This window comes from Panulirus ornatus, chromosome 27, assembly GCF_036320965.1.
Source record: "Panulirus ornatus isolate Po-2019 chromosome 27, ASM3632096v1, whole genome shotgun sequence".
NCBI lineage: Eukaryota > Metazoa > Arthropoda > Malacostraca > Decapoda > Palinuridae > Panulirus > Panulirus ornatus.
The window spans coordinates 16,090,531-16,118,522 of record NC_092250.1 but is presented as its reverse complement, the minus strand read 5'-3'; the positions used below and the strand labels follow the sequence as shown (position 1 = coordinate 16,118,522).

Sequence of the window (27,992 nt, the reverse complement as noted above, 5' to 3'; positions counted from 1 at the left end):
ATAAAAAAAACTTAATTCGGCGTTATCTCTTTAATGATTAATTCCATTTGATGTAACACATACAATTTGATGCAATACATGTATTTGTTTATATTTACTAAAGAATACGTTTGTATCCCTCAGCAGCTGATACAGGGGGAAGCGGAAGAATTAAGAAATGTCCAAAAAATAATAACTGGACTTGAATTGTGATAATGGAAACGAGCGAAGAAAAGAGGGGAAGGATAAGAATAGAGGAGAAACTGAAGAGATATGAGAAGATTGAGTTTTTAGGAGAGGGACAGGTGAGTTCAGTCAAGTATGGTTGGTCTAAGGGACAAGGGGGAAGATAATTGCTTCCACTCTGTTGAATGTCATAACCATATAATATGGAATGAAAAAAAAATTATTGGGGAGAATGAATTAAGACCGAGGAGTGTGATTAAGGTCTTGTATCATAAACTGTTTGACGGTGGTGGGGACTATGAAGATCATGGACAGTGTTTTATAATTGTTATAAGGGATGTATTACCGATAGAAATGATCGTAATATTAGAAACTTTTACCTAATTTTCTTTCAGAAATTGGCAGTTACCTTGTCTTCGATGTTTTTGAAATATAGATGATTCTTCTGGCCGTGTGTAAATTCAGTTATTGGGAGATCAATTTACTGAGTGCATTTGCCTCATTTGCAAGGGACAAACACTTTTAGGAAAGACACTTTCTACGATTTGACTTTGACATTGACTAAACAATTCCTTAATTGATAAAGCTCAGTTTAGGGCCGCAACAGAGATAACATATGGGTTTGGAAGATGCACAAAGAAGTGAACTTCCTATGCTTAAAAGAAATGAACAGTACGACAAAACCTTGAAATATACCTAGATTAGTTGAAATGTACCACAATGATACAGGGTATGCTATCCAAATTCCCTAAGTTCTGTTCAGGTGAATTGGTAGAACAAATATTAACATAACAGGAAAAGATTCGCTGCCAATTGAAGGAAATAAAAGATTCCCCTTAGTACTCTTACCCGATTGGTTTCCTATAAAGTGACAGACATTGTATTCATGCATTATTTTTCCTTATGAAATGAAAGAACATATAATTTTGGTGAAATGACTTAGAAACAAGTGTTGTGGGCCTTGATTTACCCTAGAAGATTAAAAAGCTTGTAGAGGGAGCATATTTGTAAAACAACAGTTTGTTGTGAGCTTTATGTTGTGCATATTAACACAGTTTCCTGTACTTGATTTGAATTTGAAAATGTTAAAGCTGTAGCAAAATGGAGATGAACCAGAGTATTGATAAATTTGTCTAGGGAATTAGAAATGTTAGTCTGAGAAGGATTACTGCTGATGAATGTTTTTCCACACTGGAGGCTCCAGCCATGGACAGAAGTCCATATCAAAGTTAGGCCGTAATTGAATTATAGAGAGAATAACGAAAGGGAGGAAGATAAGGAAATATTTATGGATTTTGGAGGATATGAATAACCTTTCTTTTAAAATGACAGGACCAGCCCAGTAGTTCTGTTTTGATGAGATAGAAAGTTAGACCAGCAGTACTAACATAGAGGTGGTAAGATGGTTCCAGGTACCACTTTAATGCTCCCTAGTCAGGACGGTAGCACCTCCCTCGGAGGCTGCTATCATCAGCATGCTACCTACTATACTTTACACTTGGAGAATTGAATGAACTTTGTCCTGGAAAACTAGAATTAGAATGTGCATAGATTATTAAGTAAATGTTGAATTATCTGTAAAGGGGATGAGGAATGAGTTGTAAATATGGTAGACTGGGAAGGACTTTTGATAGTGAATATTCACATTTGCAGTGAAATTAATGTCTGGTGCTGTAGTGAAAGTTGGGTGGTGTAGATATAAGAATTTTGAGGTATCACATAATATATTTCGTTTTTGAAAAATATAGAACTATTAAATGGTTATATCCTTATGGTAAATAGATTAGAATATAGAAAAGAGATGATATATAAAGAAGTATAAGAAAGATTGTTACTGCAGAAGATTAATTCAATTTTTTTTTTCAGTTTGCAACAGTATATAAAGCCTTGGATGTAGAAACGAAGCAGATTGTTGCTGTGAAAAAGGTAGGAATTTATTATAAGCTTTCTGTATATCCCACAATTTTTTTTTTGTATTGCCACTGTTACAGTAGAGGAAGTACCAGTATTAGAGATTCATGCAAAGCTGCTGTGAAGCATTACAGAATTTTCATAAGTGGTATTTTTTTATCTATTTATTATACTTTGTCGCTGTCTCCCACGTTAGTGAGGTAGCGCAAGAAAACAGACGAAAGAATGGCCCAACCCACCCACATACACATGTATATACATACATGTCCACACACGCACATATACATACCTATAAATCTCAACGTATACATATATATACACACACGGCATATACATATATACACATGTATATAATTCATACTGTCTGCCCTTATTCATTCCTGTCACCACCCTGCCACACATGAAATGACAACCCCCTCACCCAGCATGTGCGCGAGGTAGTGCTAGGGAAAGACAACAAAGGCCACATTCGTTCACACTCAGTCTCTAGTTGTCATGTATAATACACCGAAATCACAGCTCCCTTTCCACATCCAGGCCCCACAAAACTTCCCATGGTTTACCCCAGATGCTTTACATGCCCTGGTTCTATCCACTGACAGCACGTCGACCCCGGTATACCACATCGTTCCAATTCACTCTATTCCTTGCACGCCTTTCACCCTCCTGCATGTTCAGGCCCCGATCACTCAGAATCTTTTCCACTCCATCTTCCCACCTCCAATTTAGTCTCCCACTTCTTCTCGTTCCCTCCACCTCTGACACATATATCCTCTTTGTCAATCTTTCCTCACTCATTCTCTTCATGTGACCAAACCATTTCAAAACACCCTCTTCTGCTCTCTCAACCATACTTTTTATTACTAGACATCTCTCTTACCCTTTCATTACTTAATCAGACCACCTCACACCACATATTGTTCTCAAACATCTCATTTCCAGCACATCCACCCTCCTCCGCACAACTCTATCAATAGCCCATGCCTCGCAACCATATACCATTGTTGGAACTACTATTCCTTCAAACATACCCATTTTTGCTTTCCAAGATAATGTTCTCAGCTTCCACACATTTTTCAATGCTCCCAGAATGTAAACATTTAAGTGTAGAGAATAGGGTTAAGCAAATAAAACTGAAACATGTCTTTAACACATACAACAACAGAGGGCCCACATATCTTACAGAAAATTTTCATAGGGTGGTAAATAACCATCAATCAAGACTTGACAAAAAAAAGTGAATTTAACTTTTGTGTAACAAGAGCCAAGTGAACTGCAGCTCATACCTTCTATCATTATAGCTATTAAAGAATGGAATTCATTACCAAATAACGTACAGTGAAAATTCAAAAAACCTGTTTAGATCAGCAGTTAGGAAACATTAATGAAGAAAGATTCTCTGAACTAAATGATTATGTATATTCCTAGATATGTACGTAATATTATGCATAGTGTTTTTAAACTTTAAATGTTTTAAAGAGAGGGGTATACACTGTGCATATGTGTCTTGTATGGAGGTGCAGTGGCTCCTTTGTTGACTACTCCATCTTGCTACAATACAAGGACCCTACTGGAAATAAGTTTGTAAAGCTTTAGTTGGTTATCCTAGTGGAAGCTACTATGTACTTTGTGGTGTATTGCACATGTGTATACCCATCATAATGTACTAGGGTCTGTGAATAAAGTCAATCAATCAATCATTTCCAGTTGTCATTTGCATTGACATCTGTTATCACTCAAGCCATTGAATGTTTCAGTTTATTGTTACAAGTATTTGAAACTCAGTTTTCTCCCTAATTGTGGGTTATGATCCTCTGTTGATATCCTTACCTATCATAGCAATTTTTTTTTATGTTGAAAGCTCTGGTCACAGACAAAAGTCCACATCAAGGCCGAGCCGTAATTGAAATATAGAGAGAATTATGAAACAGAAAAAGAAAAGACAAGGAAAAGTATTCACAAATGTTGGAGAAAGTGAAAGACATCTTTTGAAATGTGCCAGGTCATAGTTATTTGGAAAGACATGAGAAGGTAGAGAGTTCCAAAGTTTTGACGTGCAGGGAAAGAAATAGTTATCAAAATGGCCCACCCTGAGTTGCCATTGGCCACACAATAATCATGTGAAGTCTTTAGGGGTCTTCACTCCCACAGCCCAGACTGGGCCCAGGCTATTTGGTTGGGTCAATGGTTGGCTGAACTGTTAGAAGCCATTGTTGATGTGACTGTGATGAAGGATAGCTGTCATGTTTTCGTTTGTATTTTCTTTAGAAAATAACTTGATGTACATTATGCTTATGCATTACCCACATTTTGTGTGGTAATTAACTACATACTGTTCTAGGACATATCTTATGAGGATCATTTCACACAGCTTATTATCCTCTGACTATTCTTCTGTCTCTTTTCCACTGTTCTGCTTTCCCTCTCCTTTTCTAGTTTGCAGAAACAGCCATGATTTTCAAACACTTAATTTTCAGTGTAGGTAGATGATGATGGCTTTACTGCTTTTATTAGATAGCCAACCCAAGATGCGCAATTCTTCAGCTGATATTCTTTTTCTTACCCACCCTTTTCTCAATACATATATAAATTGCTAGGTCTTCAAGGCGATTTAGGATGGGATGGGGATTACGAGTTGAATGATTTATTACATTACTAGTTGTCCCACTTTTCCTTACCTTTCCTCCCATAGTGTCAACAGTGGTGTTCGTAAGGGCTCTGTCCTGTCACCTGCTGTGTTTCTTCTCTAAGTAAATGACCTCTCTAGTACTATTAACCCCCATCCTTTTTTATGCAGATTATTCCAAATTACGTACTACTTTGACTCATCCCCCCCCCCCTTCCTTCTAGTACACATTCTCTGTCTTGTACTAGATGTATTTCTCACATTTCAGGCCTATACACTAACTCAGAATGAGGAGAAGTAACTTAGTGAAATGTAATCCTGCTAAAACTTAAGTCATTCAACACTGTGATAATATGAACATGTTGGGCATAACCATATCCTTCACACTGTCCCAGAAACCCCACATAATCAGCATTACAAAGTCTGCTTCCCATGAGCTGGAGGTGCTATATGGGTGCCATAATTACTTTTTGTGAGTAGCTGTTTCACATGTCTGGGTGGCTCTTTCTTCACCTCTTTGTTAGCCAGGGTGGAGTGGAAAGCCTTTCATCTCTTTAATTCTCGTGGAATCACCTCTTTTCAACCATCCTTTTCTGTATGCTACAGTGATGCTGCTCTCTCTCTCTTTCTACAAGGATTATTTTGGACTTTGTTCTTTTGTCCCGTCTGCATATGTCTCTCCCCTCAAGGTTTGGACTTGAGGTATGCGTTTGGCTGCAGCTCCCCACAGTGTCAGTTTACAAATCAACCACTCATGAATTGATTATTAAGATAACCTCCTTCCCTTGAACATTTAAGCTCTGGAGTCTCTTCCTCCATTGTCTTTATTTCTTTTCATAACCTTTCTACCTTTAAGAGTCAGGCATACAAACACCTACGGAGCCCTTAATAATTTGTACTGTCTTTTCTTTTCATAGTGTGTCTTTCATCCAAGATGGCCTTTGATAGAGGCATGTTTTGCCCATGCCATATTGACAATAAAAAAGAAATATTTGTAAGTGGGATAACTTTTTAGATATTGTACAAAACAATCATAAACAACCCAACAGATCAAACTTGGCAGTAGAGAGGAAGCAAGGGATGGCATTAACCGTACAGCACTGCGAGAGATCAAGTTACTACAAGAGGTTCACCATCCCAACCTTATTGGCCTTCTTGATGTATTTGGCTACAAGTCAAATGTCTCACTTGTATTTGACTTCATGGATACTGACCTAGAGGTGGGTGGTCTTTTGTTGTGTGATTGAATATGGTTTTAGAATTTAGCTTTGTTTATTATGTGGCATGTGAAATATGTAAGCAAGAATGAGAATGGAATGTGGAATTGTGATATGAAGTAAAAGGTAAAAATCAAGAACACTGTAAAGTATAATAGTTTGATTGTTTTGGGTATTGGTGATGAGAAGTTTCACAGAAAAAGAAAGAATATCAAAGATTTTAGAAAGAAAAATAACCATTAGTAAAATTAGATAGTTTTTGAAATCTCAGAGCTTATGTTAAAGTGAAACTGAATTAAAACTTTGAGAAAATTGAAGGTAACAGTGTTAACAAACAAAACTGAAATGAGAATGAATTGATATGTAATAATTGAATCAGATTTTATCATTGCATTTATTTTCCATAATCAGTAATAAGGCATGTCATATCAGGGGAACAACACTGTGTGGACTTCTGTGATGTAGTGGTTAGCTTTTTTTACTGCAACAGTCGGTTTACAGTCAACACAGCTGTTTTCCACTTCTAGGGGTTGGTCAATAAAATAGGTACCTGGCTCAGGCTAGGGTATATATATTGTAATAGGTCACAGTGGTGCACATGATCTAGTATTTGCTGATAACCATGAGGAAAAATTAAATATAAGTTCCAAAGTGCTCTTTCTTGTAATGATCACATCATCATGAGAGACATAAGAGTGAGATAGAAGACTTAGTCTGTTTATATACAAGGAAGTGACAGAGTTAAGACACCATTGGTGAATATGTGTTTCTGGTTGGTGGTGTTCAGGTCTGGTACCATGCCTGTCATAGAATATTATTATGTGATCAGGACAGGGAACAACAAAGTAGTCCAATTTTTATCGACCTTTACTAATATTCATGTCACAATTCTTTGTGAAATAGTAGAAGATTCATTGATATTTCTCATGGTAAAGGAATTTGTGTTACTCCAATCATTACAATTGTTATGATTTTTAACTTTAAAAATTATGATCATTGTATTGACTGGAGTAATGCCATCTCAGTTATTAAGTCTAACTCTTATACCATGAGAAGTATCATTGAATCTTCTATTATCAGATATTATTAAACGGAGAAACCTGGAGGAAGTGAAGTGTTTTAGATATCTGGGAGTGGACTTAGCAGCGGATGGAACCATGGAAGCGGAAGTGAGTCACAGGGTGGGGAAGGGGGCAAAGGTTTTGGTAGCGATGAAGAATGTGTGGAAGGAGAGAACATTATCTTGGAGAGCAGAAATGGGTGTGTTTAAAGGAATAGTTGTCCCAACAATATTATATGGTTGCAAGGCATCGGCTATAGAAAGGGCTGTATGGAGGAGGGTGGATGTGTTGGAAATGAAATGTTTGAGGACAGTATGTGATGAGATGTTTTGATGAAGTAATGAAATGGTAAGAGAGGTGTGTGGAAATACAAAGAAAGTGGTTGAGATAGCAGAAGAGGGTGCATTGAAATGGTTTGGATATATGGAGAGAATGAGTGAGGAAAGATTGACAAAGAGGATGTGTCAGAGGTGGAGGGAACCAAATTGGAGGTGGAAGGATAGAGTGAAAAAGATTTTGAGTGATTGGGCCTGAACGTACAGGAGGGCGAGAGGCATGCAAGGAATAGAGTGAATTGGAACAGTGTAGTATACCGGGGTCGATGTGCTGTCAATGGATTGGAACAATGTGGTATACTGGGGTCGATGTGCTGTTAATGGATTGAACCAGGGCATGTGAAGCATCTGGGGTAAACCATGGAAAGGTCTGTGGGGCCTGGATGTGGAAAGGTAACTGTGGCCTCGGTGCATTACACATGACAGCTAGAGACTGTGAACGAATGTGGCCTTTTTGTCTTTTTCCTTGCGCTATCTTGCAGGGTATATGTATATGTATGTATGCGTTGAAATGTATAGGTATGTATATGTGCATGTGTGGGCGTTTATGTAAATACATGTGTATGTGGGTGGGTGGGCCATTCTTTCATCTGTTTCCTTGCGCTACCTCACTAACGTGGGAGACAGCGACAAAGTATGATAGATAAATATATATAATATCCCTATGAGCATTACAGTTTTGTGATGCCTGTTTTTATATTCTGTTCATTAATGTTTTTCACTAATTGATCATTTCATTTGTTTGAAATGATCTATTAACATGCACTTTCCTTCAGGTGATAATCAAAGATACAGATAGTATCATCTTAACACCGGCCAATATAAAAGCTTACATCATGCAAACACTACGTGGGCTGGAATTTCTTCATCTCCATTGGATCCTACATAGGGTATGGAAAGAAACTTTTCAAGTTGACTCCTACTTCTATGATTGTCATATCTTGATAGTAATTTTAAGGGCATATTTAGTTTGTGATAATGAAAAATAAAATCATGCATCTTTTTTAATTGGATTAATGTAATTTGTGTGGGAGATTGGTGATTAAGAGGGTGATAGCATGCACAGACCAGACTGGGGAAGAGCTCTGTGATTTTTGGATTGGTATTTACTCTGATGATAAAGTTGTGGAGAAGTGCTTGGAGAACAAGAATGATGTGTATGTTACATGTATGAACCTAGGGAAAGGGTTGACTGAAATGTAGGTGCTTCAGATATATGATGTGGAAAGACAGCATCTGAAAGCAATCTTTTCGAGAAAGAAGGGAGGAGCTCAGAGTGGTTCCATGTTAATATAGGTCCTCTTACAGCTATTTTTCTCATTATGTATTGTTGAGGTGTGTCATCCTTTTTATTTTTTGATACTAGGTTGGCCTCCACTAATAGGGCTAAAGAACCCTCCTACCTTGTTTTCTTTTTGTATCCCTCCTGAAAGATTTAGTTTCATCATATTCTAATCACAGGTTTCATCTCTGCTACACTAGCAACATCTGTTTTGGTTTCCATAGTTTTCTGTTTGAACTCTTGTTTTTTTTTATTTACTACTAATCCATTGACATTAGTATACATTGTTTTCATTCCTGCTTGATCACTGTTTCGTATACATGGCTGCTTTGCTTCTTTGCTGGTATGTGTGTGTGTGTGTGTATTTAATTACCTATTTGTACAGTATGAGCAATGAATTCTGTTTTTGTGGAGCCCCATCTCTTTAACTTCCTTTACCTATGACATGATTTTGCCTTTAAACAGGACTAATGCTTTGTGCTCACAATGAGAAACTCTAGAATTAGCACTAGTGCTCACCACAAGAAAATCTAGAGCTAGGCATGAAGAGTTTTGTGAGTCACATGCTGATGAGTGTTATGTGTCAGCTGGTAAGAGTGTGTGTTTGTGGACTGAATGCCAGCAACCCAGAAAGGGCGATGTGACAGCCAATTTGGTGCTGTTTTATCATGTTGTCATCCCGAATCCTCATAATACCCAGACATTAGTACTTCCTAGTCAGTGGTTGCCTGCCACCTGCTGTATTTGTGTAATTACTTAATTCCCTATTTGTACCAGGAAGGGAGGGAGTTTTACACTCATTGGTGTCCCATCTCTTGAACTGTTTATGATATACAACTTTTTAAACCTCTGTATGCCACCCACATTCACAGTTTCATCATCAGGTTTCTTCCAGGCATCAAGTGATGCTCTCCCAAACAATGGTACTTTTTTATAACTTTTCTAACTATTTTCTGGCGTAACTTCACATTATGGCTACTGTTGTTATTGCATCTTGTGAACTACTATTCATTGTTGACATTGTCAGAGTGAATTAGAAACTTAAATGTTGCACTCGGGTCACCTAATACTCTTTTCTCTTACATAATGGAAAATTTAAGGCCTCTAATCTTTTTATGTAACTCAGCTATCTTATTTTTGGTACCATCTTTATTGCTGTCCTCAGTTGTACTTGGGTGACCCAGCACTCATTTCTCTTACATAATGGAAAATTTTAAGGCCTCCAACCTTTTCTTCTAATTCAACTATCTTATTTCTGTTATCATCTTTATTGCCCCTTTTCTGGACCTTCTTTATTTGTTCTTTGTTGTTTCTCAACTGTGTTAACCAATCATGAAAGGCATACTCTCTTTTTGGCCTTATATAGGATTTGAACAGTTTCTTGACTGTTTATCCATGTACAGTACTTGACTGCCATTTTCATATTTGCCAGCAGACAGCTTGTCTCTAGTATTCTAATATGGGACCCAAGTGTCAGTTTAGCCTAAGTTGATGTCTACACCCAAAGCCCTCGTATTTCTGCAGCTTTTATCCAGGTAGATAATGATCATATTGAGTTTTTTTTCACCATTTCCCATTCTCTTTATTTTGCATTTACTCAGGTTGAATTTCAACATTGATCGGCAGCAGGTGGTAGGCAGCCAAAGACCATTGAGGTATATTACCAGTGCTACTTGCCAAGGTATCAGGAGGGTTAGTGACATCTGCATAGTGAACCAGCACTTTAGTGGTTGCCAAGTTGCACTCCTCTGACCCAGGTAGTTGTCTTTTCTTTCTGCATCACTAACATGTGGCCTACTGGTATTCTGTCCACAGACATACAATCTCTCCTAATCATATGTAACACTTGACAACACTTAACTCATACAGCTCACACTTTGTGACTTTAGATTTTCCTGCAGTGAGCACTATGTGCTAGCCCAGCCTTTTGGCAAAATGGTAGCAGAAGTAGATAGAAGTAATATGTAAGTACATTTAAATAAGAGTTTTAGATAGAAACATTACGTAGTAGTAGGTTAAAGCATTAGATAGTAGTCATTTGGAGCATCAGGCAAGAGCCTTTGCAAACTGCACTAGACTTGCCCAATGCCAGTGGCCTGTTAAGGGTGAGGCACTAAAGGCTAAGAAGCGGCACTGGAGTTCTATAGTTATGGAGACTCTGTTGCCGTGGCCATCCCTTTGAGGGAGTTCAATTGGAACAGGCTTCAGAAATATATATAGATAGATAGAAGTAAAGTGTTTTAGATATCTGGGAGTGGATCTGGCAGCGGATGGAACCATGGAAGCGGAAGTGGATCATAGGGTGGGGGAGGGGGCGAAAATCCTGGGAGCCTTGAAGAATGTGTGGAAGTCGTGAACATTATCTCGGAAAGCAAAAATGGGTATGTTTGAAGGAATAGTGGTTCCAACAATGTTGTATGGTTGTGAGGCGTAGGCTATGGATAGAGTTGTGCGCAGGAGGATGGATGTGCTGGAAATGAGATGTTTGAGGACAATGTGTGGTGTGAGGTGGTTTGATCGAGTAAGTAACGTAAGGGTGAGAGAGATGTGTGGAAATAAAAAGAGCGTGGTTGAGAGAGCAGAAGAGGGTGTTTTGAAATGGTTTGGGCACATGGAGAGAATGAGTGAGGAAAGATTGACCAAGAGGATATATGTGTCGGAGGTGGAGGGAACGAGGAGAAGTGGGAGACCAAATTGGAGGTGGAAAGATGGAGTGAAAAAGATTTTGTGTGATCGGGGCCTGAACATGCAGGAGGGTGAAAGGAGGGCAAGGAATAGAGTGAATTGGATCGATGTGGTATACCGGGGTTGACGTGCTGTCAGTGGATTGAATCAGGGCATGTGAAGCATCTGGGGTAAACCATGGAAATCTGTGTAGGTATGTATATTTGCATGTGTGGACGTATGTATATACATGTGTATGGGGGTGGGTTGGGCCATTTCTTTCGTCTGTTTCCTTGCGCTACCTCGCAAACGCGGGAGACAGCGGCAAAAAAAAAAAAAAAAAAAAAAAGATAGAATTTCAATGTCCATGTATCAGACCAGTTTTGGAACTTGTCCAGGTCCCCTGGCATGTTGATGTAACCATCCTTGTTTTTTACCTTCCTCATGATTTTGGCAGTCACTTTAAGTAGAAGTACTTGATAGGAATATTTAGTTTAGAAACACTGCACAGGAGTGGCTTTCTTTCAGTGGCCTTTTAAGAGTGAGGCACTAAAGGCTAAGAAGCAGCAATGGAGTTCACCAGTTATAGAAAGACTTTTGCTAAGGCCACCCCCTTGAAGGAGTTCCCATAGGGAATGGGCATCAGAGATATAGAATAAGTAGATGATTTTAGCATCATCCACAAACTTATTCAGTTTGAAGTCTAATCCTTCTGGCAGGTTATTTACCTCATTAAAGAAACGCATTGGTCCAAGGACAGAATCCAGTGGCAGTAACCTCTTCTCATTTCAAGAAGGCTCCTTTGACATGTCCTTATTTTTTCCCTTCCAGATAGATAATCACATCCATGAAAGTAGGACGCCCTCTTATTTTAGCTTGAAGATTCAGCTTCTTTACCAACTTTGTAAATGGTACAGTGTCAGATGCCTTCTAGCAGTCCCAATACAGACAATCCACCCAAACTTATCTTTTGCCTAAAATAGAGCTTACTGTTTCATAGATGTCTTAGAGATTCATTTCACAAGACTACCTTTCCCTGAAACCATGTTGTCTCTTACTTAGTCTTTCCTTTGCAAGTACTTGTTCATTTGCTTTGTGATTGTCTTTTCCATTACTTTACTGACAACACTCATTAGGAATACAGGTCTGTAATTCAGGGCATCCTCTTGGTCTCTTTTCTCAAAGATGGGTATAATTGCCCTATCCCATTCCTTTGGCATTTTATCTTTCCTTAGCAATGCCTTGAACAATATTTCAAGTTCTTTGTTAAGTGTATCTACACTTATCTTTAGTTCATATGAAGACATTTCAATAGAACCATGAGTCTCATTTGGTGCAAGAACCATTTGTATTCTGCTAATGTCTTTTCTAGATATTCAGTGCTTTCTAAGACTTTGTTCCCATTCAGTCTTTTAGATGTTGAGACTTTAGTATCTTCCATTTTGAAATTTTTTTTAGACTTGTTATTCAGTTTTTCTTATATCATTACATCATTTTCTACAGCTCTTTTCTTTGAATCCCTTAGCGTTTTGAGCTTCTTTAAACTGACAGTTTACTTCCTGTAAATTTATAGTCAGGTTTCATTTCCACTCTCTTTGTGTCCATTTTACCAAGTAATGAAACTCAGGCATTACATGATAGCATTTTCTAATTGGCTTATCATATACATTCTTCTCAGTTTTTGTGTAACTGTATGTGAAAAGAAGACCTTTTAATGACGTTACAGTCCCTTTGATTTTAATGTGTTCATCAACGTGTGGTATAGGAAATATCAAATTTTACAGAATTTTCCACCCCAATGCTTTGTTCCTGGTTGCTGAACTCCATTTTTCAACATATATTACCATAAAGTGGTTGAATTCAGTGGAGTTCTCACAGTTACATTTCCTCTGAGTTGTGTTTAATCTCCACTCTTTTTGTCCCCATTCATCATAAAAACAGATTCAAGCAATGTATGATTGCTTTTTCTCAATATCCATGCTACTGTGTGAAAATAAGATCTAGTATTGATGGAAGATCCAGTGATGATGGTGTGGTAGGCCCTCTCGTCTTAGTGTGTTCATCGACATGCTGGTGTAGAAAATTTTCCTGTATACATTCAAGTAGCGGTGATGTGAGAAGGAGATGGAATGAGTATTTTGAAGGTTTGTTGAATGTGTCTGATGACAGAGTGGCAGATATAGGGTGTTTGGGTCGAGGTGGTGTGCAAAGTGAGAGGGTTAGGGAAAATGATTTGGTAAACAGAGAAGAGGTAGTAAAAGCTTTGCGGAAGATGAAAGCCGGCAAGGCAGCAGGTTTGGATGGTATTGCAGTGGAATTTATTAAGAAAGGGGGTGACTGTATTGTTGACTGGTTGGTAAGGTTATTTAATGTATGTATGACTCATGGTGAGGTGCCTGAGGATTGGCGGAATGCGTGCATAGTGCCATTGTACAAAGGCAAAGGGGATAAGAGTGAGTGCTCAAATTACAGAGGTATAAGTTTGTTGAGTATTCCTGGTAAATTATATGGGAGGGTATTGATTGAGAGGGTGAAGGCATGTACAGAGCATCAGATTGGGGAAGAGCAGTGCGGTTTCAGAAGTGGTAGAGGATGTGTGGATCAGGTGTTTGCTTTGAAGAATGTATGTGAGAAATACTTAGAAAAGCAAATGGATTTGTATGTAGCATTTATGGATCTGGAGAAGGCATATGATAGAGTTGATAGAGATGCTCTGTGGAAGGTATTAAGAATATATGGTGTGGGAGGCAAGTTGTTAGAAGCAGTGAAAAGTTTTTATCGAGGATGTAAGGCATGTGTACGTGTAGGAAGAGAGGAAAGTGATTGGTTCTCAGTGAATGTAGGTTTGCGGCAGGGGTGTGTGATGTCTCCATGGTTGTTTAATTTGTTTATGGATGGGGTTGTAAAGGAGGTAAATGCAAGAGTCCTGGAAAGAGGGGCAAGTATGAAGTCTGTTGGGGATGAGAGAGCTTGGGAAGTGAGTCAATTGTTGTTCGCTGATGATACAGCGCTGGTGGCTGATTCATGTGAGAAACTGCAGAAGCTGGTGACTGAGTTTGGTAAAGTGTGTGGAAGAAGAAAGTTGAGAGTAAATGTGAATAAGAGCAAGGTTATTAGGTACAGTAGGGGTGAGGGTCAAGTCAATTGGGAGGTGAGTTTGAATGGAGAAAAACTGGAGGAAGTGAAGTGCTTTAGATATCTGGGAGTGGATCTGTCAGCGGATGGAACCATGGAAGCGGAAGTGGATCATAGGGTGGGGGAGGGGGCGAAAATTTTGGGAGCCTTGAAAAATGTGTGGAAGTCGAGAACATTATCTCGGAAAGCAAAAATGGGTATGTTTGAGGGAATAGTGGTTCCAACAATGCTGTATGGTTGCGAGGCGTGGGCTATGGATAGAGATGTGCGCAGGAGGATGGATGTGCTGGAAATGAGATGTTTGAGGACAATGTGTGGTGTGAGGTGGTTTGATCGAGTAAGTAACGTAAGGGTAAGAGAGATGTGTGGAAATAAAAAGAGCGTGGTTGAGAGAGCAGAAGAGGGTGTTTTGAAATGGTTTGGGCACATGGAGAGAATGAGTGAGGAGAGATTGACCAAGAGGATATATGTGTCGGAGGTGGAGGGAACGAGGAGAAGAGGGAGACCAAATTGGAGGTGGAAAGATGGAGTGAAAAAGATTTTGTGTGATCGGGGCCTGAACATGCAGGAGGGTGAAAGGAGGGCAAGAAATAGAGTGAATTGGAGTCATGTGGTATATAGGGGTTGACGTGCTGTCAGTGGATTGAAGCAAGGCATGTGAAGCGTCTGGGGTAAACCATGGAAAGCTGTGTAGGTATGTATATTTGCGTGTGTGGACGTGTGTATGTACATGTGTATGGGGGGGGGGGGGTTGGGCCATTTCTTTCGTCTGTTTCCTTGCGCTACCTCGCAAACGCGGGAGACAGCGACAAAGTATAAAAAAAAAAAAAAAAAAAAAAAATACATTCAAGGAACTTGTGTCTACATGAGTGTTTCCATGAGAATCCAAATTCCCCCACTCTATCATAATTGAAATACTCCATTAATAATACTGTACCATCTCAAAGGTGTATGTGTTTTACTGCTTCATGTACATTCCTTATTGTTTCTTCATTTTTATTGTTTTATATCTGCTGTTGCTCATTAGAATTCTGTGGAGGATCATATGTTACCAACATTACAGTGCACTTCTTCCGACAGGTACTTTTCTCAAGTATTGAGTGAACAGGCCATCTTCCAGTTTTTCTTGGAACTTGATGAAGAAATCCTTCTCCTCCTTTGTCTGCTCTTTCCCTCCTTGCTATTATGTATTCCTTTGGACAGAATAGATGAGATCCTAACCTCTTTGATAAGTTTGGTGTATGTGAAAGAGAGAGAGAAGGAGAAAAAGAGAAGTCATGAGTATTAGACACTTGAAATTAGTTTATTATGGTACAAAACAAATACATCTCTTAATTACTCTATAGATGAATGAATAATGATAGAGAGAGAATATTTAAGATTTGAGGATTGAAAAGTAACAACAAAACTTTTACATAAGCATAGGAGTGCTGTGTTCTGTAACATAAGTTTCTGATATTATTTTTAGTTCTGAAACAAGCATTTTCTTTCCTGGTTTTCAGGATCTAAAACCCAACAATCTGCTTGTTAACTCTGAGGGTGTATTGAAAATTGGTGACTTTGGACTGGCACGTTTCTTTGGCTCTCCTAATAGACAGTATTCACATCAAGTTGTCACTAGATGGTATAGGTAAGTTTGAATTGATTTTATTGTATGAACTACTTATGGGGTTAGCGAAGAAAGAATGTTTACCCATGTATCTCGCTTATGTTATAGAATTTGTCAAAGGGGATGGAGTTGTAGGAACTGGAAACCCCCTCCCTCCTATATCATCATTTTCTAAAAGTAGGAAAAAAGGATTTTTTTATTGCCATGGGCATGATATATTCTTTAGAAAAATGTAACACTTTTGTCCTTTTTTGTGGGAAAACACTGGCTTCCTTATTTGTTACTATCGTTCCAGGTGTTTAGTGGCATCTCACTTGTTTTTGGGCATGCCTTCCATGGCAGTAGGGGAGAAAGAGTTCTAACCACATATTGCCTGTGCGTCATAGAAGGCGACTAAGAGAGGCTTGGGCAGTGGGTGAAATCGTCCCTTCCTGTATTGCTTTCCAAAAGAAGAAACAGAGCAAGGAGCCAGATGATGCATTTTCCTCCTCTGTCTTGGCGCTACTTCACTCACGTGAGGAATGGTGAACACTTATGATTTTTTTTCATACATGCTCGCCACTTCCTATGTGAGTGATGTAGCATCAAGAACAGATGACAGAGCTTTAGAGGGAAAAATTCTCACTTGGGTCCTTGTTCTGTTCTTCATTTTGGAAAGTAATACAGGAAAGGAGAATTTCCAGCCACTTGCTTCCGCCCCTCTCAGTCGCCTTCTGCGACATGCAGGGAATGCATTGGCCATATTCTTTCTACCCCTATCCCAGGGATATATGTATTGTTATGTAACACAGCTAATGCTATTTTAAAGTTAAGGGATATAATTAAACAACAGGATGAAAACTACTTATATTAAAAGAAACAAAGAATACAAGACAAATTTCTACATTAACTCTTAACGACCCAGGTAAGATTTCAAACCAAGAAATCGCTTCCTTTACAACAACTCAGCTATAGAAACATGACACAGAATTCACATTATTGGTGGGCAGTTCTATAAGACAAGTTACAGTACGCTGTTACACTTTTACCTGAAACGACATAGTCCAATATTGTAGAGTGTAGTGTAGCGGTGCATCACTCAGTGCAAATGCAATAATCGTAGTGACTTTGGGCTTGAGACAAGGGAAACCTACATTTCTGGCTGGGCACGTGATGGCTTCAAAAAGTCGTGCAAAATTATCATGTATAGAAGTGGGTGAGAAAATTATGAGTTCTGTTCCATTTATTGCTGTTCTTCAAAGTATAAACCCTTTATTTGATAGACCCTGATTTGCAGATTTCAGATTTAAAGGACCAGGCAAATAGTAATGCTCTAATTAATGATAATTTAGAAATAAATTTTTTTTTAAAATCTTAAACACTGCACCATGTGCACCATGGGCCTCAGCCATTAATTGGGGATGAAATGAACTACCATGTGTAAACCCAATCCTTTTCTGCAAAATTTAGCACAGCTAATCTCTCACAAAACAGTGAAAATGTTCATATTGCCCTTACAAATCCAAGTCATGGCTATATAAGACATTTGAAAAGTGATATAGTAAGGATATTCAATTAGATAATGAACAATTCATATTGTAAGAGTTTGAAGAGGTCAAAATGTTACAGCCATCTCCCAAGTGGGAAGACATGGTCCTCATGTTTTGATGTTTGGCTTGCTGTTGTTTGTATCACATATCATGCTATGCATCATTGAGTGAGTAGATGTTGAGCTGAAGAAAAGTTAAGTCTCTTCATCATGGTATTGATTTTGAGTACTAAATTATGCAGGAAGTACCAGACTTTTCATTTGAAATACTCCAGGAAGTAGCCCTGCTTTGTGCAATCGAGAAACATAGCTGTGCTAAAAAAACGGTTGTCATTTAGTGAAGTTTAGTGTAAGGCTTCTGGAGTAGTGCAAACAGCAACCACTGCTCATAACAAAAAGTTCTGTAGCCAGGACTGAATACGTGTGGACAAACAAACATTAGAACCTCTGTTGACTTAGTTCGAGGACCAAAAATGAAACATTACTGACTAGATACTTTGTTGGTTTTAAAGTGAACCATCGTGGACTATTTACATGTAGATAAATGAATGGAGATAACAGCTTGAGCACTGGACATCACAATTTTTGTATTGAAAGTGCAGTATATGTATTGCATGTGGTTGTAAGTTTCGTTTTGCAAAATTCCTTTTTGTTTTTGCCATCTGTGTTCCTTTTTTTTGGTTGACAAGGTTGGTAGCTCTGCTCATGTGCCTGGCACCAGTGCAGCCTAAATTCAAGAGCTTGCAGCATTTGTAAATGATGACTTAGCAGGTTGTCTTGCATATCCTTGTAATCAGAAAATTATTTTCTAATCAATGATAAGAACCAACTTCAGATTTTTTTATATATATATGTTTTGAATATTTGCCTCCTTTGTAAATGAAGAGTGATTACTGTGCCTTGCTGATGGGTTAAGTGTATGGGTCCCAGACAAGGGAAATTACAGGAGAGCTAGGGACTAGAACAGTGTTTCTGTTATAAATGAAAAATTGTAACACTTTCAAACCCTAGGTGAGTGTTAATTGGAAATGTACATCACCCAATCAAACTTCTGTTTTCTTTGGTTGTCCTGTTGATGTCAGTTGACAGTTCAATAGATGAAGTTCCCACCACTTGTTCTCGGGGGAGAGGAAGTATATAGTTCATGGAAACTTTGTTTTCTCCCTGTGTTGGGAGCAACTCGTAGGTGAAGATCATCCCCATACTGACATTTAGGAGATTGAGCCATTAGCCCATGATATCTGGAAAATCCTGGTCACCTCCTATCTACCATCTACTGCCAGTAAGGATTGTTATTATTCTGAAAAAGATAGATTATAACATTCCAGGGCTCCACCCAAGTTCCCAGATATTCTGTGGGAAGTAGCATCCTGTTAAGTCAACTAAACTATAGGATCATATCAGCTTTTTATATTGCAAAGTCATATTATTTACTGTGCATTGTCATTTATTTTGTTAGAATAGTATTCTGATGTTCATTTGAAGAAAAAATCAATGAAATTTGACATTATAACATGCCAGAAAACAAGTCTAGAATATGAATTGTCTTTCAGGAGTCCTGAGCTCTTATTTGGGGCACGTTCCTATGGGACTGGTGTTGATATGTGGGCAGTGGGCTGCATCCTAGCAGAGATGTTGGTACGTTGTCCCTATTTTCCTGGAGATTCTGACTTAGACCAGCTCACCAGAATATTCACTGCTCTTGGTACACCAACAGAAGATACTTGGAAGGTACTTTTTTCCATGCTGGTTCACTGTTTCCCATGTAGTAAGGTAGCAAAGGGGAAGAGCAGACTTATTCACTCAGGTACACTTTCTAACTGCCATTTACAATGCCTCAAAACCAGAGCTCCCCCATCCACATGTGAATGGTTATGCTGCTGTACATGTATATTCTATGAGCCTGATTTACCTTAATGCTGCTCAATATTTTGCAAATGTGCCTATCTTATTTTTTTTTTTTTTTTGTTATGAATTGGAGTTTGGGACATGTGAAGTGGAAGGACCAAATATTTCAGGCTTTCCACAAAGGATGTGGGTGAATGTCAGTAACTAGAAGTCTAGCTTTAAAACAATAACGATTCTCAAGCAGCCCAGCAGCTGACCCATGAGGCTTATCTAATATGAAGCTACTATTTTATCCTAGGAAAGGGGTTAATTCATGCCCACAGAGGTACCACTATAATTTTTGGTTCTCTTGATACATTGTTTATTAGGCATAATGCACATATTTCTTTGCAGCTAACTATGCTTGGCTTTGTTTATCTGTCTATTTATGTATGAATTGTACTTTGAATTTATTCCCATTTATGTGGTATGAATGCCACATAGCTGCATTTTTTTTAGGAACAGACAAATTGATTCTACAGAACTGAAGTCCTCAGCCCAGCAGGCTGACACAACAGCAAACATGGTTGACACAAGCTGTAAATTGATGATTTGTTTGTTGAAAAATCATGTGAGAAGTTACTACTAATGATATCTGCACCATACTCAAGGAGAATTTGAGCTAGTGTTACTTTTTCAACAGGGGATAATAATACAAAGTTGTTATGTCTTAAAGAATACTATGGAATGTACTAAAAATAAGTTAGACAAAATTGTGTAAGCCTAATCAGGAAGCTGGAACATTTATTCATTGTACTGCCATGACATATAAGATACATGTGTGGAGCATCTATAAAAATGATTATTCAGTTGCTCTTCATCAGTTTTTTGTACCCTATAAAAGTATATAGTGTGCAATTCCGTGCCAGTCTTGTGGTAAAATAAATGCGTATCCAGGGACCACCATATAGATAAGATGCCCAAATTCTACTTCTTCCTTGTTTTTGATGAGTTGCTATTGCTTGGTGCCTAATGTCTGGGGGATGTTTTTAGGAAGTGATTTGGTGAAAGTTTTCATAATCATGTGAGACATTTGTAAAAGATGAACAGAAGTTATTTTTACTGAAGCCCCCTTCAGAGCCTAAAGCCATATTCTTGTGACTTTAAAGGAAACAGAGACAAGATATGTTGTGATTATGCAACTAATGCATCCAAGAATATATAATTTACATGTAATCATAGAGGAAATGTTATTGCTACTTCTTTACATGTTTACTATTTACTGTTAGGAATTTCTAAGGAAATATCCTCTGAAGTTGGTATATTTTTCCTCACCAGAGACATTCAATCGATAGAAAGTTTCAAACCATGATTCTATGGTTTTACATGCTGTACTGCGTGATTCTGCTGTTGTCATAAATTATGAAATATGTTTCATAGACAGTATTACAGTAAAACTTTTTTTTTTTTTTTTCTGTCTCCCGCGTTTGCGAGGTAGCACAAGGAAACAGACGAAAGAAATATACATACATACATACATACAGAATTTGCATGCTGTATCTTTTCATGAGGTGCACCTCCTTTGTATTTTGCACCTGTGGGAATAATGTTTATAAGTGAACTGCCCTGTGAGAAATATTTATTGTAACTTTCAGTTAACTGGATTATTATTTATCAACAAATGATTGTCAGTCAAAGACTTCTTTAATTTGTAAGTATAGTAACTGTAAAAGATATATCAACTATTGTTATTGAAAGTAGTCATGAAACTTTTTAATACCTAATTGCTTCATCAGCCTCAACAAAATGGTCAGTAATGAACAAATTATGGCCTCTTGCACAAACATCCACTCCCTCGTTGTCATGTATATTGCACTGAAACTATTGCTTACTGTTTACTCCATTGACAGCATGCCACCCTAAATACTACATCAATCCAATTCATTCTATTGTATGCATGCCTCTTACCTTCCTAAGTGTTCAGGCCCCAATACCTGTAGAACTAGTATTGGATGAATTTAGAGACTAACTACCTGGGAATGGTTGATTACTTTGTTCAGTTAGTTTGACTTCCAACTGATACTTACTTGTTTTAAGTCTAAAATGACACCTCAACTGTTACTTTACAGTTTCCTCATCTGTGAATACAAAAATAAGTTCACAATTGAAACAAAACTCCATTCAAAATCCCTTTCACTTAGATATATATTTTGCTGTTTCCTGCATAAGCAAAGTAATGAAATTAATGTCTATTCGTGTTGGTTACATCCACACATCCATCTGAGCCTTCGAGGAGAATGAGCACTTCATGTTTGGCTCCTTTTGTTCCAACTTCAAGAAATTGAATTTTTTTTTTTTTTTTTTTTTTTTTTTTTTTTGCTTTGTCGCTGTCTCCCACGTTTGCGAGGTAGCGCAAGGAAACAGACGAAAGAAATGGCCCAACCCACCCCCATACACATGTATATACATACATCCACACACGCAAATATACATACCTACACAGCTTTCCATGGTTTACCCCAGACGCTTCACATGCCTTGATTCAATCCACTGACAGCACGTCAACCCCGGTATACCACATCGCTCCAATTCACTCTATTCCTTGCCCTCCTTTCACCCTCCTGCATGTTCAGGTCCCGATCACACAAAATCTTTTTCACTCCATCTTTCCACCTCCAATTTGGTCTCCCTCTTCTCCTCGTTCCCTCCACCGCCGACACATATATCCTCTTGGTCAATCTTTCCTCACTCATTCTCTCCATGTGCCCAAATTGAAATACTTTGATATTTATTTCCACTTATTTCTCAGATTTTTATGATCTCCATCCTCAGTGGACTTTGTTTTTATGATCTATATACATGAAACATATGGTACATTAGTTACACATACCCCATATCTAGTACATAATTGAACATCCTTGCAACCATCCCATCATTCTGTTGTCTGTAATTGGCATTTCCATTTTTTCCCCTTAGTATTTTCATCAATTGCACTGTAGGTATAAGCTGTCCTCCAGCGATTGGCAGTTATTTGTTCATCTGTTCCAAAATGGTCAGATTTTCAGTATTTATAGTTTTAAGGTAGGTTTCTAATTTTAAGCATTTTATTGGAGTCAGCATTATCTGTATATTGCAGGATTTGACTAAACTCCCTGACTATGTAGCATTCAAGCATTTTGATGGTTCCCCACTTCATGATCTGTTCCCTGCTGCAAGTGATGATTTGCTGCAGTTGCTAGGATCACTACTCACCATTAACCCTTCCAAGAGATGCAGCTGCACTAATGGTCTCAAAATGCCTTACTTTAGGTAACTATATGCCATGTATTAAAACTTTTAGTTTCTCTTTGAACTGCTCACAGTTTTCATAATGTTCCCTGGAGTTTCCTGCTTAATCTCTTGATAGATACTTTCAAGTGAACCCATCAGAAGCATTTACAGCTACAGTGGTACCAGCAAAGCCCCATTTCCAAAACCTTAACAGGAGAGGGAAACACTATTCCTTTGCTCTTAGAAAAGGTGCTATCACTTCAGGCAAAACTAAAAAATTTTGCTAGAGACTTTGAGAGAGGTTTGCTGGTTCGTTTTCCATAACTGAAGCAATGCAGAGAAGTGACAGAATACAAGCTTAACAACAATAACCTGAAATTGCTCATCAGAAAATGGCAAAAAATCTTTGGGAATTTTTTTAAAATTCGAAAGGAAATAGGGAATTTTCACATTTGTGCCAAAAGTCCATAAAGCCAATGCTTTTGCATTCAACTTCTCAGTATTTTCTGGGTGGAATGAGTGGAACTGAAAAATTGAATTTGCTTATTTGCAAGAAAGTAACACGTGGATATCAGAATTTAGAGGCTTACTTAAACCAAGCTTGAAAATGCAGAGAAACAGAAATTTACCCTAACTTTTAACATGGCTGGATAGAATCAATCCTGTAAAATGAAATCATACTGTAACAATGAAGTGATATGCATTTGACATTCTTTAGGTCTTCAATTTTTTCATTTTAAGCAAGTATGTGTTATCTTGTATGAAGTTCAGAAAAGTTAAGTCGGAAGCCAAATGAATGATGCAAGTCTACAGTCATGCCTGAAACTAAAAGCAGTAGCATATTCTTCAACTATTGAATGACTGTCCAGTGAAACTCGGTCGCAGAAAGTTCATTCAGCCCTTGTTTTGAGATTTTTTGTTGATTAGATTGGAAATGCAAGATTACCTCATGGACTGCTCTACTGATATGAACTTGTTTTAGTAATGTAAAGGATGATGTTTATTTTGAAACTTCATATTGATATATTTCAGACACAGAAAAGCAGGCATATTTCAGTAATACAAGTTCATATTTGTAATGTTTTTGTGAGATGGTATAACAAGTTTTGGGGATACTTTTTACATGCATAGTTAAGTAAAGCATAAGGTATTAGAATGTGCAAAATGTAAATGAAAATCGTGTATTATCATTTTTTTTTCATTATGAATCATGATGTGTATGTTTGTATGTGGAATGGGATAATATGATTAGACTGTTCTGTGTCTGATAATTGACATTTCAGATTTGCATATATTTTAGCTCAGGAGACTGTTTTTTGCTGTTTTTGAAAAAAATGGCTCTTGTACTTTGTGTTACCCTAAGGTATTAATGGCTTTGTATTTTATGTTTTCCTTATTCCTTTAAATATGGGCAGTAACACACAGGATACACATAAATATATGAATCTTTTATTAAATATTAACTTTTAAGTTACCCCTCTACTTGCCTTCCACAGCAACCGTCCAGCTCCAACACCTGGACCTTTATTACCACTTCCTCCCTCAATAAGGGATAAAAGAGAAACAGAAAGGCCATCACTAAAGCGTAAGATCTTAGAGGATTCTGGATTCGGAGGTACGTTTTTGAAAATATTGCCACTTGCTTTGAAACATTTAGAAAGCAGACTTTATAAACACAGCACATCTAAAATGTGCAGGTGTTCTTTTTTTAGCACAGGCTAGGACTTATGTTTGACTTTTTTCTTTTAGTGTCTGTATATTTAAGATATGGACTTAGTGTAGTTTCCCCTTTTAGAAATTTGAATACAAGGAGGGGGGGGGTTCCAGCCCCAACTCCTGCCCCCTTTAGTTGCCTTCTACAACAGGTGGGAAGTATTCTGTCTCCCCTATTCCCAGGAATGCAAGAGTTTTAGAGAGAGAGGCAAGTATGCAGTCTTTTCTGAATGAGAGGGCTTAGGAAGTGAGTCAATTGTTGTTTGCTGATGATGCAGTGCTGGTGGCTGATTCGGGTGAGAAACTGCAAAAGTTGGTGATTGAATTTGGTAAGGTGTGTGAAAGAAGAAAGTTGAGAGTAAACATGAATAAGAGCAAGGTTATTAGGTTCAGTAGAGTTGAGGGACAAGTCAATTGGGAGGTGAATTTGAATGGAGAAAAACTGGAGGAAGTGAAGTGTTTTAGTTATTTGGGAGTAGACTTAGCAGCAGATGGAACCATTGGAGTGTTGAAGAATGTGTGGAAGGTGAGAATGTTATCTTGAAGAGCAAAAATGGGTATGTTTGAAGGAATAGCGTTTCCAACGATGTTATATGGTTGTGAGGCATGGGCTATAGATAGGGTTGTTCGGAGGAAGGTGGATGTGTTGGAAATGAAATGTTTGAGGACAAGATGTGGTGTGAGTGGTTTGATCAGGTAAGTAATGAAAGGGTAAGAGAAATGTGTGGTAATAGAAAGTGTGGTTGAGAGAGCAGAGGAGGGTGTGTTGAAATGGTTTGGACACATGAAGAGAACGAATGAGGAAAGATTGACAAAAGAGGATATATGTGTCAGAGATGGAGGGAAGAAGAAGTGAGAGACTTGATTGGAGGTGGAAGGATGGAGTGAAAAAGATTTTGCGGGATCGGGGCCTGAACATACAGGAGGGTGAAAGGTGTGCAAGGAATAGAGTGAATTGGAACAATGTGGTATACCGGGGTGGACGTGCTGTCAGTGGATTGAACCAGGGTATGTGAAGCATTTGGGGTAAACCATGGAAAGGTCTGTAGGGCCTGGATGTGGAAAGGGAGCTGTGGTTTTGGTGCATACACATGACAGCTAGAGACTGAGTGTGAACGAATGTGGCCTTTTTTGTCTGTTCCTAGCACTGCCTTGCTTGGGGGGATGCTATTTCGTGTTTGGCAGGATGGCAACAGGAATGGATGAAGGCAGCAAGTATGGATATGTACATGTGTATATATGTATATGTCTGTGTATGTATATGTATGTTATACGTTGAAATGCATATTCATGTATATGTGCGTGTGTGGGTGTTTATGTACATACATGTGTATGTGGGTGGGTTGTTTCCTTGCATTATCTCGCTAACTCAGGAGACAGTGGTTGAGTATAATGAAAAAAAAAAGAGTAACTGAATGTAGTGGTTAACAAGCTTCCAGACAACTAGAGCCCAGCTTCCACTCTCTTCCCATAGATGGCAAGCAGTAACTTTTGATTTAGATGAAGGTATCTTTTCTGTCTCATTAGAATCAGTCTCTACATCTTATCTCAGCATCCATCATATATCTTTTCTAATTTATTTTTATCTTCTCAATTTTTAGTTTTATGTCTTTTTTCTCATTAGGAGTCTGCTTTTTCTAACATAAGACTTGCCTTTTTTCACAAAGCAGGTTTTTCACCTGAAAGCCCTTTAGCTTTCTTTTTAAGGGTTGGCCTTGAAGACTTTTGTTCAATCCTGGAACCCTCAGACATGGAACAAAAAGATTAAGATACATAAATATCCCATTCTTGTTTGATCAAGTAATGAAAGGGTAAGAGAGATGTGTGGTAATGAAAATTTTGGTTCAGAGAGGAGAAATGGTTTGGACATATGGAGAGAATTAGTGAGGTAAGGTTGACAGAGTGGATATGAATGTCAGAAGTGGTGGGAGCAAGTAGAATGGAGAGACCAAGTTGGAGATGGAAGGATGGGGTGGAAAATGTTTTGAGCAGTCAGGGCCTGAACATGCAAAAGGGTGAAAAGCATGCATGGGATAGGAATAGATTGAATTGGAATGATGTGGTATACTGGGGTTGACATACCATCAGTGGACTGAACCACAGCATGTGAAGCATCCAGAGTAAACCATGGAAAGTTCTGTGGGGCATGGTTGTGGATAGGGAGCTGTGGTTTCATTGTATTACACATAACAGCTGGAGAATGGACATTAGTGGATGTAGCTTTTCTTTGTGTTTTTGGCACTACCTTGTTAACATGGGAAATGATGATCAAGTATGAAAAAATATCAGTGGTTTCAGATATATGTTTTCTTTAAAACAAATAGAAAGCTTTTAATGAAGTAATGTGAAAATATTAAATAAGTGTAAATGTATTTTCCTTAAAACAAGTAAAGTTCACATTGACCTCATAAAGATAGGTTTTAGAGGAAATCACCAACATTTCTTTATTTTTACTATAAGACAGTAATCATATGCATGTATGGTTTTTGAAGGTTCATTTGTATGATTTGTTCATCTGTGCATCCTTGGTATTGAAACTGAAAGATTGATAAAAACAATATGACACTGTTATTCATATTTAGTTCTAAGCTTTCCTTCATTTTTAGTGCACAGTATTAAAAATTACTACCCTCTTGTTACAGCATCTTTAGCCAAGAAGCTGCAGTTCTAGGTCAGTGGATGTTGGAATAAGATGATGTTCTTTGGGATGACATTTCCAGGATGGTGCTGAAAAACATGTCAGCAAGAAAACACCTTTTTCTCTAGTTGGTTTCCTAAGAAAGTGACAGTAGTCCTTTTATTGACCAAATGCTCTGTTTTGTGATGAGAACAGTAAATGGTGTCTGGTAAGGTCAGAATTAAGGGCTTGATAACTTGTATATCACTTCAGTTGCTGATTTCAAGCCTTTTGTGTGAGGTATATGGTAAAAATATTTTTTTATCAATGTGCAGTATTGTGCCCCTGAAACTAATTCTCAAGAAAATTGCCTTATTTTCTTGGCTTTATGCCTAAAGCTTAACTGCCTGACAAGATGGTATTGTACTTATCAGTAAAATTGAACATGGTGATTTATTTTATTAACCAGAGAAAGTAAGATTTTTGAAGTAAACTATGAAGGGGCTCAGAAATGTGCAAGGAATAATTATGATGATACAGTGCTGGTGGCTGATTCGGGTGAGAAACTGTAGAAGCTGGTGACTGAGTTTGGTAAAGCGTGTGGAAGAAGAAAGCTCAGAGTAAATGTAAATAAGACAAGGTTATTAGGTACAGTAGGGTTGAGGGACAAGTCAATTGGGAGGTAAGTTTGAATGGAGAAAAACTGGAGGAAGTGAAGTGTTTTAGATATCTGGGAGTGGATTTGGCAGCGGATGGAACCATGGAAGCGGAAGTGAATCATAGGGTGGGGGAGGGGGTGAAAGTTCTGGGAGCATTGAAAAATGTATGGAAGTCGAGAACACTATCTTGGAAAGCAAAAATGGGTATGTTTGAAGGAATAGTGGTTCCAACAATGTTATATGGTTGCGAGGCATGGGCTATAGATAGAGTTGTGCGGAGGAGGGTAAATGTGCTGGAAATGAGATGTTTGGGGACAATATGTGGTGTGAGGTGGTTTGATTGAGTAAGTAATGAAAGGGTAAGAGAGATGTG

General features: G+C 38.1%; 1 protein-coding gene across 1 annotated transcript; it reads left to right on the top strand.

Moving 5' to 3' along the window:
- The first annotated feature begins 100 nt into the window (after positions 1-100).
- On the top strand, positions 101-27,409 carry Cdk7 (Cyclin-dependent kinase 7). The gene is made up of 9 exons (XM_071678238.1): positions 101-284; positions 2,032-2,091; positions 5,752-5,922; positions 8,092-8,205; positions 15,899-16,026; positions 19,087-19,264; positions 22,497-22,669; positions 24,127-24,245; positions 26,986-27,409. The coding sequence occupies exons 1-9, from the start codon at positions 195-197 to the stop codon at positions 27,012-27,014; spliced, it is 1,062 nt and encodes a 353-aa protein (XP_071534339.1). The 5' UTR covers positions 101-194; the 3' UTR covers positions 27,015-27,409.
- Positions 27,410-27,992: the final 583 nt, after the last annotated feature.

Coding starts and splice junctions, on each gene's coding strand:
- Cdk7 (XM_071678238.1), top strand. CDS start 195: ATGGAAACGAGCGAAGAAAAGAGGGGAAGGATAAGAATAGAGGAGAAA. Junction 285..2,031: donor AGTTTTTAGGAGAGGGACAG/GTGAGTTCAGTC, acceptor TTTTTTTTTCAG/TTTGCAACAGTATATAAAGC. Junction 2,092..5,751: donor AGATTGTTGCTGTGAAAAAG/GTAGGAATTTAT, acceptor ACAACCCAACAG/ATCAAACTTGGCAGTAGAGA.